General features: G+C 43.4%; 1 protein-coding gene across 1 annotated transcript in view; it reads left to right on the top strand.

Moving 5' to 3' along the window:
- The window catches only part of LOC137913810 (potassium voltage-gated channel subfamily B member 2-like), a 54,328-nt gene extending 38,639 nt beyond the window's left edge, over positions 1-15,689 (top strand). Inside the window, exon 2 of the mRNA XM_068757446.1 lies at positions 13,716-15,689. Within this exon, the coding sequence (XP_068613547.1) occupies positions 13,716-15,689 (1,974 nt within the window). The remainder of the gene's footprint in view (positions 1-13,715) is intronic.
- The last annotated feature ends 292 nt before the right edge of the window (positions 15,690-15,981 follow it).

The raw sequence follows: 15,981 nt of genomic DNA, 5'->3' as shown, positions 1-15,981 counted from the left end.
TTGTCGCACAGAGAGTCATTATAAGGTTTGCGTCACAGGTTGGATTGTTCTTCATCCTCCCTACAGATGACTTCATCAGGTTGTGAAGTAGTTCATAAATAATTGATCAATTGTAAAACAAGTGGGCTCTTTTTTGTAATGATTAATTACCGGTATGTTTCACCTCTCATCATTCGTTCATCGGTCCAGCGCTAATGAAGCATTTAAGATGAGAGGTGAAATATCTGAAAGACATCACAGCTGATTTTTATTTAGCGGAAAAATGCAGCGTGTTGCCTGTCTAAGGCTGCATTTACATTACATTGACGTCACATATTAATTATTCGGATATGGCTGACAGAAAAGGCTACACAAAAATATGTTGGGATGCTGTCTTAGGGCTAGTGGGGAGGGAAATAATGACAAAAGTTTAAGGATGGGTGAATCAGGGAGGAAAAGTGCGGCAGGAGAGCTGAAAGAAAAAGAGAAAGCAAGGGGAAAGTTGAAGGGGCAACACAGAGATGGAATGCAATGTAGTCTGGGTGCCAAGGTTAAAGCCACTGCTGTTCATGTAGCAACTGTTCTTAGACCTCTAGTGACATCAGAGTGTGGTCTGCTGCTGCCTAATTTAGCCACACACACTGACTGCCACGGGATCCACTGTTCCTGTTTGTCAAGCAGGGCCCACTGATGCCAGCGATGACATCATCATTCAGATGCACAGGAAAGCTTTTAAACCAAAGACATGCACACACATATTCACCACACGCAGGCATTTGAGGTTCCTACAGGAATGTCATTGTTACATTGTCAATGTTATTTGTGTCATATCGTTGTTATGTTACAGTCCAGCCAGCGGTCATTTTGTGGGACTAAAAGAACATAACTTATCTGAGCTTCCTTACCTAAATCCATTGCAGTACTACGAACACACACCTTCAAGTTGGTGCACAACCAACCTCCATTAGCTCTGATGAAAGTTTTAGTTGGGCTTTTCAGTGTAAAAGCCACAGGCTTAAAGGGTTAGTGACCGGACTTAATGAATAAGAATCAATATCTGTCATTGATTGTGGGATTTTCTGAGTGTATGGTGTGTCTCAATGGGCTGTTCTACTAGCATCAATTTGATATTTGCACTGGAGCAAGATGCTGATCGGTGATGGGAGCTGAACACAGGAAGCAAGAGGCTTCTGATGCTGCGTATTATTACTGGTTGCTAATGGGCCTTTTCCAAAGAGCTGCATGATTTACTGCAGGCTTCTTGCAATCATTCACGTACATACTAACATAATGGCATCTATACATATATATACTTGTGCTATTCCCTGATGGCCAATGATGACCTTGTTGATATATGTGACTCTTCCGTGAATAATAAATATTGATATTGAATATTGATAGCCCTAACCCTAACCCTAGCCCCATCACAGGTGTTAAAGAGTTGAGGCACACAAAATCAGAAATAAGTGCAGATAAGTAGTAAAAGATCAATATGGGCAAAGAAAAGACTACAACAAAGAAACTTTCCTGTCGTAAATATCCTGCAACAGTTGTTACATTATGAATTCATTAATTTGACAGTTGATTTCTTCCAGTAAAATGTGAATGTATTCAACCTTGTAAGCCAGAGGCAGAGGTTTAAACTAATTTTATTGAACATTATTCACTGTTTGTATGTGTGTGTGTGTGCGTGCGTGCGTGCGCGTGTGCTACAGAGGGCCTCCTGCTTCCCAATACTCGCCCCGAGCATATCAATCGTGCAAAGTGTTATGGAGCGTGGTTACGTTTGTTTGCGCAGCGAAGAATCATGTTGTGAGGTGTTAGCTCGATGTGCATCACTAGCAGGGTGGGACATAAGGGACGTGTTTTGATTTTTGTGTATCCCGGTTTGAAATATTAAATGGAAAGTGCTTCCCTGCTGCTAGGAGGGGCAACAATAACAGTGTTCACCTGCTACTACAGAGCTGAGGCAGAGACAAATGTGAGTCAGCGATACCAGGAGAGATGAGGTCAATTATTTTCACCTGCCATTTCTATGGTTAAAGCAGCTTCAGATGCATCAGAGTATTAAGTGTTGTTGAACTGTTTTCTAACTCACATTTGCAGAGCCATGGTTTATGGGTGGAAAAAGCCGAGTTCAAAAAACAGGCCAATTACTCCAAGGCTGAAAGTTTGGAAACTCTTATTAAAGTCCCAACTTTTTCACGCACTCAGTAAGAACTGAATGCAGTTATGAATTATACATACAGTACAGAGTTCACTAAACCAAACCATTTCATGAGCGCACAAAGGTTTTTGCCTTTAAACTTTTATAGCGCTTCCTAGTATTCATTTTAGACACTGCCATACAAAGGTGGCATCGCCTCATAACCACTGCTGTGAAAAACAAATATATAGAAAGAACTTGGATGACTATTTATATTAAGTTTTTAAATATATCTATGGATCTAAAGTGGAAAATGTGACCACAGATCCCTATTTAACAACCCTCATACAAGCCTAATAGGAAGTCCTGCTGGCTCCTCCATAATCGAGCTATCATTTACCTATTCTCGTATTACCCTGTTTTATAGTGTTTTCTCTCCATGGTACAGTGGAATTATTAGGCTTTTAAAGAGGTGATAGTTCCCTACAAGGTCGCATTGTCTACTTTTTATGAGTCTATGTAATGATAATGAGTAACTGACTCTTTTAAGCCCCTGCGATGCAGTATTAAACCAATGAAATACCTGTTCCTTGATTGTCACGATGTCACAGGCCTTTCTCTTCTAACAGAACTTGGCTAAGCCTTTTAAAAAACAAAACCCACAAATAAAAGTGCTGACGCATGCTGGAAAGACTTTGCAGAGGATTCTCAAATTACAATATCCTCTGTAACCCTGTGGATTAGAACGTCACAGATCTGACACACTGACCTAATTCAAGGCCATTTTGGGCGAGTCCCAGGGCCAAACTGATTCCTGATTGCATTAAGTTCTCAGAAGCCGGTTGGCAGTGTTTGGTGCAGCTTGAGTACAGCTCAATTTACTCACCATCAGCCACCAGCAGCGTTCTCTCAGTGTCGATCAGGAGGCGTGACACTGAGTCACTGATAGACCTGAGTGACAAAGTTTATTTCTTAAATCAATAACTTTGATCTACTACAGTAACAAAGGGGTTCTCTCAGTAATACACACACACACACACACACTACAGTATACATGCAGCTCCCTTGCATCTTAGCCTTTAAATCTATATGTTTTGCCAGGATAGCTTTAGGCTCCTGTGAATCTGGTTACATGATAAATATGTTAGCATTGACATCGTGAGCTTATTAGAACACCATGACTCTCATTCTCGGTTTATCTGCCATTTATTTTTACAATTATTTTATTGCTTAGTCAAAACAATGTTAAAACGTCCCAAGTGAGGCCTTCAAAATTGTCTTTTAATTTTTTTTTGCATCCAGACTAAAGCTTTTTGCCCACTGGTCCACTTGTTTTAATGCTGTCTGGTGGTAGAATTAGCTCACTGAGTAGCGAGAGGCTAACACAGACAGGCCTGTGCTGGTTGGAACGGCTGGCACTCAACGAATAAATGGTGCATTCTAGATTCCAGATAAAAACATGGCAACACTGGCGATGATGAGGAAAGAAAAAAGTTTGAGTCATTTTTCAGTTCAATCTGGACCAATTTGAAAGTTTGGACATCTTTCACAGCATTGTTATTGCAGATAGCAGCCTCCACTGATCACAGAATATTGCAGATTTATTCATACTTTTTTTCCAATCCTTGCAGATTTTTTTTATCTTCAATTAATCTCAAAGCACGAATAATGAAATGAATAATTAATATAAATGCACACAGTCTTACACTTTCCTATCTAGTGCAGTGCTAATTCAATGCAATGCGCGTGTGATTAGTGTGTGTTTTTGTGTTTGTGCAAGTTTGTCCTCATCTGGATTAATTAAAAGAAATCTCCCGTGAAGAATGGGGGGGCGTGTGCGACCCAATCTGGTCTTCTCAAGGACAGGCAACCTTGCAATAATACCCTCGCTTCCACCCAGACCCACACACACAATAGGCTGCTACCACCCACTCAGATTTACACTCAAACGCACACACGTACACACGCCGTTGTGTCTCACTCCACCGCCATGGAAACAGCCACAGAGTGCCGCTCCCAAGCACAGTGATCATCGCTCTCATTTGCAGCAGAACAAAGGCTGAAATTCTGCAACTCCCTTATCAGCGCTCCCTGCTTGTCTCTACCATGAAGCAGCACTCAATGAGCTCAATAGCTCAGTCATTCATACAGCATTTCTTTTTTTAATTTTTTTAAGTCACATTTCTTTTGTGGACTGCTGCCTGTCCTTTTATTGCTGACGACCACCGAGTGTGATCCAGCATGAGTCATTACTAAAGTAAACGTCGTGGCACATTTAGAGGGAGAGAGCAGCCTGTGTTATTCTGTGGACGGGGTTGCCCCAGTGAAGATAATTGCCGAAATCACTCAGCTGAGCTGCGGCTTTTATTAAAACTCTAATGTGTGCTCGCGCATATGAGAGCGTGGAAATGGGTTTTATCAAGCTTCAGGCAGAATAAGCTACCCAAATCAATGATGTGCAGAAAGTCTGTCCCTGGTTGGGCAGTTTGTTTTCCTGTGATGTTGGCTGCTTTGCACATTTAAAAAAACAAACAGGGGATTCCACTCAGTTTCTATGGTTACAGAGACAGGCATTAGTACGTTGTTGACACCATGTTCTCTCAGATTCTCTATTTTTACAAGGACCAGATGACGGCGTCAAGTTGTTGTTTTGTTAAATAGCGATAATACAGAACCATGAAATGCCAAATTAATGCATGAAATTTAACATCTCACAGATAAGATCAAATTCAATTCACATTTTGTTTCATTACTTGTGTGTATTTAATCCTTACTTTGATAGCTGTTTGCCGGGCTCAATCTCCCTCACGTTGCTGCTCTTGTTGCAATCTCACTTCTGCTTCGTGCCATACATGAATATATTAATAAAAATCATCAGGGTAAATTTCATTACAGAGGAAACCATGTTGTTAGTTTCATTTGGTTGTCCTAGTAAACAGTTCCGGTCATTTTTTAAACCTAGTCCCTCAGACGAGGACAGAAAAAATACATTAAAAAAATTCAGCAAAGGACAAAAAAAAGACATGAGGGTGTGCGTATATGTGTGATTTCTTGGTATCTGTGTGAGGCGCGTTAAGCGCAGGCAGTGATGGAGGCCTACCGTTGGAAGTGAAGCTGAATACCAGTAAATCAGATGAGTCGTGATGTGGGGGTTGCATCAGTCGAACAACAAGGACGAGATATGTGAGTAAGTGTATTAGCGATTGACAAAATGTGCACAGCTAAAACAGGCAGCAAAATAATTTGCACTGTTGGTGACTATTGGAACCGACGCTGGACACTGTTGTGGGAGATTTAAATGAATGCCATGGAGCGCCACCTTTTTTTTACCCAATAAGGATTAGCTGACTGATTAGCTGACTCCTCGGTGACCACTAGTCTTCCTGCATTCCCACATGAAACAGAGAGAGAACGTTTTTCCTTGTGTGAAGGACAGAGGGATTATCCTAACTCATCCTCCAGTTGCTTTTCTCCACACCTCCCAACTGACCTCCCTTCACAAATATCAAAAAGAACATTTGACTAATTTGTAATTTAGGAAGCGTTCCTCTTTTGGGATCACGCAGAAAGTCTTTGTCCCGCTATCAACTCAACAGTAACCCCTCAGATGTATCTGAAGTCATTAACAACCAGAGGAGCAACACTTGCTTCAAGATGGGTTCAGTTCAATCTATAAAATACTGAAGGTCTTTCTCTGTAAGGTGATGTAAAAAAGAAATTCCCTGCAACTGCAATTGTTAAGCGTTTTTGTTGGAATTCATGATGGGGCTCGTTAAGGCTGCCTGGTATTACATTGAATTCCAGCGCACCAAGTAACCTCTCTTTACCCTGAAATCCGTGTCCATCATCCCGCTGCTCCAAGCGGTGCTTCGCTCCACTGAATAGCAAAGGCTCTGCATCACGGGGGGGGGGGGGGGGGTAAGTCACAAAGCTGCTTTCTGCTTGACTTGCATGAGTAGTACTGAGACACATCTCCACGAGGATAACAGATAGAAATACAAGAGGAGCGGTGAGGAAGAGTTGGGGGGGGGGGGGTTCCAGCGCTGGGAGCGATCTGCCTGTTGAGTGCAGCTGAATGTGACAGTATGTGTTTTGGAAAGAGAGAAGAAGGATTGTCAAATGGAAGCAGGCAGGGGCATTTGTACAAGTACACAAGCGCACAACTTCTGTATGTATTGTGTGTGTGTGTGAGAGAGAGAGAGAGAGAGAGAGAGAAAGAGAGAGAGGGAGAGGTGGTAAAGGAGAGTTTTCCTGCGAGGCTTCCTTGTTTTTATGTGTGAAGAAAAAAAAACCTGGCGAGAGATGACAAGAGAGTAATTTTTATTCCGAGTCAATTTCTCGAAAGCAACACGCACACACAGACACAGACACACACACATGCTTTATCACGCCTTAAAGCCCACCTTCCCGTCCTCCCTCAGCCTCCAGGCTTTGATGGATGATGTTTATCAGGAGACCCAGGAGTAAAGGGGAGCAGGAATCTTGTGAAAGCTCCTCACAGTTGTTTTCATCATACGTTCAGGCGAAAGCTGGTGCAATCACGTGTTTTTGCAGAATTATTTGCTGCACCCAGACTATCATGAATATGAACTATTATATCGTCCTGGATGCATGTTTGTTTCTCTTGTTTGCTTGCTTTTCTTGATTTTGTCTGTGTCTAGAGGAAATTATGATTATGAGGGTCTTGGCTGGATGATTAACACAGTGATTGCTGCTCATGTGAAGAGGCTAGCACACACACACACACACACTCACACACACACGGAAATGTACACATATTTCCAGCGCCATCTTTCATGGAATATAAATACATTTTACAGGACTTTATCTTTATTGGTTTCTAATGGATGGATGGATAGATGGGTGGGTGGGCGGTGGACAGACTGACTGACAGACAAGTCTGTTTCATAGCTCATAGCATGTTCCTACACATTTTACAGCTAGGATAATTACTTTCATAGGCTTTTCTCTGAAGTACAATCATCTCTTTATTACTGCAGATTTTTTAAATATAAATATGTTTTATTTCATAGATGAATTTTATCTTTGTCATTTTGATGGTGTAATAGGGAAATACAACTTTTATTACATTTAGTACAGCCTGTTCTCCCCTCTGGCCTCTCTCTCTCTCTCTCTCTCTCTCTTTGCTGACATTCACGATGTGAAAGTCATAGGCCCTGATTGGCTGCCCTGATTGGTGGCCCTGATTGGCTGCTGTGATTGACTGCTACAAGGGCAAAAGTGATGGACAGATAACAGAGGCCACTCGTTCAGCTGAAGAAAGTCACAAAGTTGTACGTGAAAAGTTTGCCAAAAGAAGGGTTTGTGTGCTGACTTCAGAAAGACAAGTCAAATCCTGAATCTATTAATTCTTCTGTATGTGCATGACTTTCCATGCTGCCCTTCCTAGGAGGCCTCGTCTCAGCAGGACAACTCTTAATTCAAAAAACTGCTGAGTCATACATTCATGCAACTAGCACCCTATGGGAGGATTTCTTTCTCCTTCTAATATGCTGATTAAATATTGCTGTACTGCAATCAGCATCAGGTATCTATTACTGAGCGGATGGCTCAAGGATCTGCTTGGTGCTTTAAATAAATTCATCAATACACTTGATTGAAAAGGAGGGTTGTGGTATTTCTCAAGGTTGAGTCCAGAAATGGCCTTGCTGGCTTTTGATGTCCAAGTTTAGAATTTCAAGCTTTTCTATTTCAAGTGTTTGTTGTGTAGCAGCTTACTCATGAATGCTTAAGTGTGTCTGTGCTGCATCGTGGGCTAAATAAAGGCTGCACATTTTAGCAGTGCGTACATGGAGCATTTAATTAGCCAACTAACAAATGATAAACCTAAATATTCTACATAGATTATCAATTAGATAAGATAATATAATCAGGGCAGCACAGTGGTACAGTGGGTCGGGTCGGGTCGCCTGGGCGAGGGGGTCTGAAGGGAATATGAACACCCCATGCAGACAGACAAGGCAATGAGCCATATGCTATTGCACAAGCGACAACAAATACCATATGTGTATGGAAAGGTGAAAAAACCCACTGAGTTTGACGATCCTCCAGACTAAGATGAGATGTTTGGGGAGCTGCTGCCAGAACAGCGTGTAAGGAACATCCTCAGAGAGACCCAAGAGGATCCAGGCTGGGAATTGCCCCTCAATGGCCTGAAACCCTCTGCTCCAGAGGTGCAGGAGGAATGGGGCCAGAAGTCACCCCTCAGTGCCCAGAACCTCCTTGCTCAGGAAACCCAAGTGCCAGCCATTCCACAACACCAGTGGTGGGTTAAGTGGCCTCCAGCCAGCAAAGGGAGTGAGTGACAGAAATTCGATGATGACGTGGATGGTATCCTGGAAGCTACCATGAAGGAAGGCGCGGACAGGGAACTCCAGATAATGACAACCATTATCATCAGCAACTGAACGATTCTGTTCAGTAGAAAAGCTACGCCAGAAACTTCGACTCTGCCCTGGGAGGAGAGAATGGAGGAAGCCGGTAAGAGAAAGAGGGACAAATATGCGGCGCTGGTGGAGGAGTGCCACGGCGTGGCGTGCGCGGCGTTTGCCCGTTGAAGTTGGAGGGAGGGGCTTTGCAGGTAAATCACACTGCAAAGCCTTCAGCCTCTTGGGCATCACAGGGGCACGGACAAGAAGAGCCAGCGGTAAAGCTTCTGAGGCTGCAGAGAGAGCCTCACGATGGCTGTGGATCAGGAAGGGCATGGAGTGGACAAGCCCTTCTGGGCCTCAGGCCAGGAACTGAACACTCCTGGTGAGGGGGTCTTTGGTTGAAAGACCCGGAACCCCCCCCCCCCCCCCCCGTGACCCCAGGTACTATCACTGATGATGTGTCCAGGAAACGGCATAATAAGATATATGTAATAACCAGACGACCATTAACTGGCCTACATACTTTTTACAGCACTTTTATAACCAACCATCTGGATTAAAAGGTATGTTCTAGGCAAACATTTCAGCCAAATCTCAAAATTGGCCGCAGTTAATAAGGAATGCAAGCTAATTGTAGCTGAATTCAGCTCGCAGCATCATCAAGTCATTCCAGCCAACATAACTGACAGTCATTCTATTCTGAATGAAATCAGCTCATTGTTTTATAGCCTGAATCATGAAAGAGGTGGAGGGTGGTAACCGAACCTTTCTTCTGATGAACGATTCAACATTCAGTTTGTGTTTATATAAGGAGAGAAACACTGAAATAATTAATGCAACTGCCACATCACGAAAGAAGTCAGATTCTTCTCTGTGCTCTTTGTCAACGGCTCGGGATTCCGGCGCTGGCAATTTTCCCCTCACAATGTCATTATTACAGTGAATAGGTAGTTTTAGAGGGGTGTTTTACAGAGCTATTCTGCTAATAATAATAAATTTAAAAAAAGAATGACAGAAACAAATATCCTTCTGGTATCAATAAATGTCAAAAAAAATTGATTGAGGATTGAAAGCTGTGTGAAAAATAAAAGGACATGAGAATCAAATGTCCTCAATTTTACTTTCCTCGTTCTTTTTTAATATAGTGGCTAAACAATTAATTACTGATTTATTTAAAATATTTTCAGCCGCTGCTCTGAATCTTGTGCTCCTGAATGAACCACACAAGTTCAAAATAGAATGTTGGCTGGAACTCCCAGGACCCCTGCTGCTGCTGAAGAGTGAGTCCTGCACCTCACATGAATATTTTACGAAAGGCTTTTTAGTTGAAAAAAAAATACCAACAGGAAAAATTCATTGCATGCAGATTTTGTCTTGCACTCAGCTTGCGATGCATACTCCTTACACGCACAGTAAGGGGATGCTGTGTTATGTTACATGCTTTGAAATAACTCACTAAGCTGCCCAAAGATATACAAACAAGTCATTTTTTCCTGAAATAATAAGATTTCATTATTATACTCTGAACAGTTAGCCAGATGGGCACCAGATTGGACTGTTTTATCTCATTGTATTACAAAAGTATCCGAACAGATTTCAGTTCCACGTAGAGACCTAAACCTAATGGCAGTGGCCTTCCTCCAGGCCGTTCTGAACATTGCGGGAGCCACCAAATATCACATTTTCCCCTCTGCTTTTTCTGTCTAAGATTTTTGGAAATTAGCCACAGAGGAAGCTCTTAATCAGAGGATTCCTGACAGAGTGATAGGGAGGATGTCATCCCCCCTTTATTGATTACTGTTGAATTTATTTGAGGGTGCATGTATCCAAGTCATACCCTCACAATTTATTCCTTATAAATATGTGTGTCAGCTGCCATAACAAGAATTGTTTTCTAAGTGTCATTGTAATGAATCACTAACTAAATATGCACATATTTATCAGTCACGCCTTTCCATTTGGGTCTTCCATAAACTATTTCCAGCACATGGAGACAGTGGTCTGAATGATGAACTCACATCGACCACTGGTGCGTGTGCACTTTCACTAAATTCACTCAATTTAAAATTTACACTTTGTTGAAACTTATGCACACGGCTGTGCAGCCACGTGATGCCCATCACATGGGCTTTGATGAGGTCATCACACTGGAAGGGATACAGTATAAGAAGTCCTGGGATCAATCCACATTACTATTGCTATAATCGGCTGTATTGATTCCACAGCAAGGAAATTATCATACCTGAGAAACGGTTCGATGTGTTCAGCACAAATTGATGACACAGGTGAAAGGAGGGAGGGCCAGTGGGAACCTCAGTGGTGGATTATGGTCCAATAGAGCTCCAAGCACGGCGATCAATAGGGGCTCACTGGCCTTAATGTGACGTGTACTCGATTCGATAGTCTCCTCCACACTGGCAGATGGGTCACTGGTGTGATGGGGATTATTTTCCTCCTCAACATACAGATGATAGGGATGCATGAAGAGGAGATGAAGTAAGGTGTAGGGGGTGTGGAAAAACCCGGCTGTCAGTGATGCCAGGATGTTTAGAGACGAGTTAGCGGGGCCATTGACTGACTCCTGCAGGAACTGAAAGTGGATGGGGAAAGGTTATTCTTGCAATTTTAGGAGTAGCGGTTGAGCAGCTGGGTGGCAGAAAATGTAAACTGAAAGCGGCTCAGCTCAGAGGAGAGGCTTGAGCGAACTCTTAGCTCAGTGGCTCGTGTCTGCTTTCTCTCCCGGCTCAACGCCACTTGTCCTGCTCCCAAAAGATCAACTGCTGAGGAGCTGCTGAGACAAAGTTGGGATGTTATTTTAAGCTGTCCCCTGAGAGGTTGAACCATCTGGCTTGATTTTTTTTTTTTCTTCCAATTTTTATCATGATGTATTTTGTAATACACTCAGGAGTGAAGACCGATGCTTCTACGGGAAATCCTCAGACTGTTGCGTGGAAATAAAAACCACGGGATATTCTATAATGTTCTCTTTTCATGTGTCGCTCATCTCTTTGTAAGCCTTAAAGTGGAGCAGTGTTTCCCCAGCAGTCATGCTGGACACTCTGTGAGGCAGAATTCAAGAGAAGTGAAAGAAACGGAAGAGCTTGAGTAATGACTCACACTACCTAATCATCGAAAGCCATTGCCCCCCAACCACGACAACAACCATGAGATGGAAAGATGCAGACAGGCAGAGGATGGTGAAGAGAAGGGCTCGTTCCTTTTTCTAGTTCTGCTACCTTTCCTCCACCGGGTGACCGCCAGCTAAACTGGCTTTGCTGTGCTCAGTTACAACAGGTTAATGCAAGATGCCACCTCGGCACTATGTCCATGTGCTATTTTCTGCTGTCCATGCGCGGTGGTGATTGGGTGTGTGTAGAAAAGTAAGAGCACGTGGATGAGGATCAGTGAACCATTAACCACTTTTTCTCTCTCTATGAGCATGAATGTGTTTATGTGCATACCGAGAATTCCATTCATTCATTCATCTGTTTATAGAGCAGTTTTATAAGGGCTCACTGGCTCCCAAGTGTGCAACTGCAGAAGATTGACTGTCGCATCTACATCTGTTAATGTCAATCGAAACAAAGAATAGATACACCTCCAAAGAATGACTGGCATTTTGCCTTTCGTGTCACAAATAACATTTTCTAAATCAGGAAAAATCAGCAGCAGAAGCAAGTCCAAGTCAGTGAGTCCACCAGAGTCCACTCTTGACTTGGTGGTCAGCAGCAGGAGCATAAGAAAAGGTCTTCTGACAAAGTGCCTTATTATAAGGAGGTCAACCTCAAACAAGATTGCAAAAACGTTCAGAGACACAGAAGCAACTTTTCTCAGCGTCACACCAGGCCCAGTTTACCTCATTTATTGGCTAATGGGTTTAGCCTAATCAGCACCATCATTAAATTAGTGACAACGCTTCTGCTGAGCCATGGTGCTCTCCTGTCTCTGTTTTGCTGTGTTGGTCATTTCTCTCTTCTAATCTATAGAAGGAATATATTTCTTTTATCCATTTACATTTGTCTGTTAAGATAATGCCTCTATATTTCTGCTACGTTATGTCTCTACAAGCTCGAGGCTATCGAGGCTAGATGGCAGATCAGAAAAATGGCTAAGCCCCCGGGCACCTCTCCAACTCCTTTCCCTGCATGATATTTAACAATAAGCGATATTTATAAGATGAATACATTCTTGCAGGAGATGCCATGACTGTCCTTGCACTGTAATTTATCTGAGACTATTTGTGAGGCTGACAATGTCATTTTTTAATTAGTATTCCAGATGCCTTGTTCCCATATCTTGCCGTAGACTCTTCAATCTTTGCTCATTAGATTTTAATGGCTTCTATGTCACTGAGGTCACAGAGGACTTCAAACTAAATATTGCAAAACATTTCTCATGCACTGGATTGCAGTTTGCTGAGGTTATTCTGCAGTGCTGTCAAATGTAAGTCTCTCACCTGTATGAGTTGACTCACTGGGCTGTGGAAAAAGAACATCAACTAATCCCAGCAGCATTGAACAGGAATATATATATATATATATCTGACTCTGGTGCAAGTCTGGAGACTTCAATAAAATGTGGAAAGGCAGGCTACTACAGAGGAGAGGAAGGGTAAAGGGGCAGATAGGGAGAGAGGCGTGTAAAACCTCTCAACCTTCCACTCATCACACATTGCTCTCTGTTTGAGTCAGGACAGGTCATTGAATTCTGGTCAAGGTAAAGAGTCACTGCTGAAGCGCAGACTCATGCCGTGTTGACCTCAGAGGATTATGCAGGATGTTCTTACCCACAGACTTACTGAGCAGACGTCATGGGGAATGATATCAAGGTATTATAGGCCTGTTGTAAACGTAACAAGGACAAACAGTCCTTCTTTCTTTTCATTATTACTATTTTTTTAATAGTCATTGAGCTTGTAACATTTTCAATGCATTTCATTATCAATCCTTCATTCATTTCAGGATAGACAGGACATGCTTTAGTCTCATTTGATACCTTGCTTTTTTCATTTTAGAATATCATCAATTGTACTGAGAAACAATCCGTGCTTTATGCATCTAATATCTAATGCGTGCTTTTCATCGTGTCTTGACTGATTATTTATCCGTATTAATAAAATCAGTGAAAGTGTTATTAATGCATTCATTTCTCGGAGTCAGACTCATATTGGATTCTCTTCTGTGCTCTCTCCTTTGCAGATTCTGGCCATCATCTCAATCCTGTTCATTGTCCTCTCCACCATCGCTCTGTCTCTCAACACTTTGCCGGATCTTCAGGTCTTGGATGAGTTTGGCCAGGCCAATGACAACCCCCAGCTGGCCCATGTGGAGGCTGTGTGTATTGCCTGGTTCACCATGGAGTACCTCCTTCGCTTTCTTTCCTCTCCTAATAAATGGAAGTTCTTTAAAGGCCCGCTGAATGTCATTGACCTGCTGGCCATTCTGCCCTACTATGTCACCATTTTCCTAACTGAGTCCAACAAGAGTGTACTGCAGTTCCAAAATGTGCGCCGTGTGGTTCAGATATTCAGGATCATGAGAATACTGAGGATTCTGAAGTTGGCCAGACACTCCACTGGTCTCCAGTCTCTAGGGTTTACTTTGAGAAGGAGCTATAATGAGCTGGGCCTGCTCATTTTATTTCTTGCCATGGGCATCATGATATTTTCCAGCTTGGTTTTCTTTGCTGAGAAAGATGAAGATGCCACCAAATTCACCAGTATCCCCGCCTCATTCTGGTGGGCGACCATTACAATGACCACTGTCGGGTACGGGGACATTTACCCACAGACTTTATTAGGGAAAATTGTGGGTGGACTCTGCTGCATAGCAGGAGTGCTGGTCATTGCCCTACCCATCCCCATCATCGTCAACAACTTCTCTGAGTTCTACAAGGAGCAGAAGAGACAAGAAAAGGCCATCAAGAGGAGGGAGGCACTGGAGAGAGCCAAGAGAAATGGCAGCATTGTGTCCATGAATCTCAAAGATGCCTTTGCCCGTAGCATGGAACTAATGGATGTAGTGGTTGAAAAAGGAGAGGACAAAACCTCCTTGGACAACCACTTGTCACCTGGTCGCTGGGGAAGCTCAACCAGGCACGCCAGCTCTGAAACTAACCTGAAATCTCCAGATAGAACAAATCCAGAGTCTCGACTACAAAGCTCCCCTCATCGTATAACCAACAACACCACTGGAAGCCCACAGCAGAGAAGCAGGACGCCACAGCATCTCAATGTGCAGAAACTAGAGGAGATGTACAACCACATGACAAAGTCACAGTCCTTCACCAACCTCAATACCACAAGCTCCATGAGCACTCTGAGCACAACCGTGACTGGCGCCACCTCACCGAAGAAGTCTCAGAGTTCTGACTTTATATTGCGGGAGGAGGTTGAGCTCGAGATGAAGGAGGTCCAACCGTGCTCTTCAGAAAACTTGGCAAGCTGCTCAGCAGACTTTGTTCAACAAGGATCTGACGTCGGTGCAAAAGAGGACCGGCCTTGTGAAATTAGACACCCCAGGGCACCTCCATATTTAGACCTCAGGAAACTGAAGGCCAATGATGAGCACAGCTCTCCTGGCGTCACACTCAAAGATGGCGTCCATGAATCAGTCAACCCAGGTGACAGATCACAGCTCCACACAGAGAAAGGGGAGAGCTACATTCAGAGCTCTCCAAGAGGGAATAATCCAGTTAACATGAAGGGGCTGACGGTGAACTTCACCAAAACCTCAGGTGAAAGCCCACTAACACCACCCAGCACTACCTCTCCTGCAGACATAAGCTCCAGCATCCTGGAAGATGAGTCACCTGAGGGAGAGACTTCCCCGCTCATCCCTAGATCAGATGAGCTGCTTCCAATCACAAGAGGGGAGAACTGCCCATTGTCCCCGAAGAGGCTGGTGGTGGACACCCCACCCGGCGATAAAGAGGAATCCACTGAGAAAATTGCAGAGAAGCATCTAATGGGGGTTGCGGCTGCTGCAGTTGCACCTTTGTCACCCGAGACAGCAGCACAAAATTGCACCCAAGGTGTAGTTGGGGCAAGCGAGGAAGTCAAGGCTGACAGCAACCAAAGCGGACACAAAGCAGACAACCACATGTTTACATCTGATATCCATCTGAGACCCGGGGATAGCAGCCTGTCACCAACCTGTGAAACCAGCATGTGAGTGGGAAACAAGCTCTGAGGGATGATGGACCCACTGCAACCTCAGCCTGATGAGTGGGAGAAGAGAAGGAAGCCAAGGGTGCTGCTGTGGGGACATATTTTTGCATGGCATGACAAGTCCTTTTTACTTGTGTTCTTGTGTATTGCTGCAAGGAAAACTACACTGCTTCTTGCAGATGTAAGAATGGCTAACAAAAAGTAGGCTCGAACCGGAGTCTCCGAAAACACATAGACTTACCGGTATGTAGATATTTTGGTCCTCCCAATGTACATAATGAGTCGCCTTTTTTGAG

This window comes from Brachionichthys hirsutus, unplaced genomic scaffold (genome assembly GCF_040956055.1).
Source record: "Brachionichthys hirsutus isolate HB-005 unplaced genomic scaffold, CSIRO-AGI_Bhir_v1 contig_440, whole genome shotgun sequence".
In the NCBI taxonomy this organism is placed as follows: Eukaryota; Metazoa; Chordata; class Actinopteri; order Lophiiformes; family Brachionichthyidae; genus Brachionichthys; species Brachionichthys hirsutus.
The sequence above is the reverse complement of the archived record's forward strand: the minus strand, read 5'-3'. Positions and strand labels throughout refer to the sequence as shown.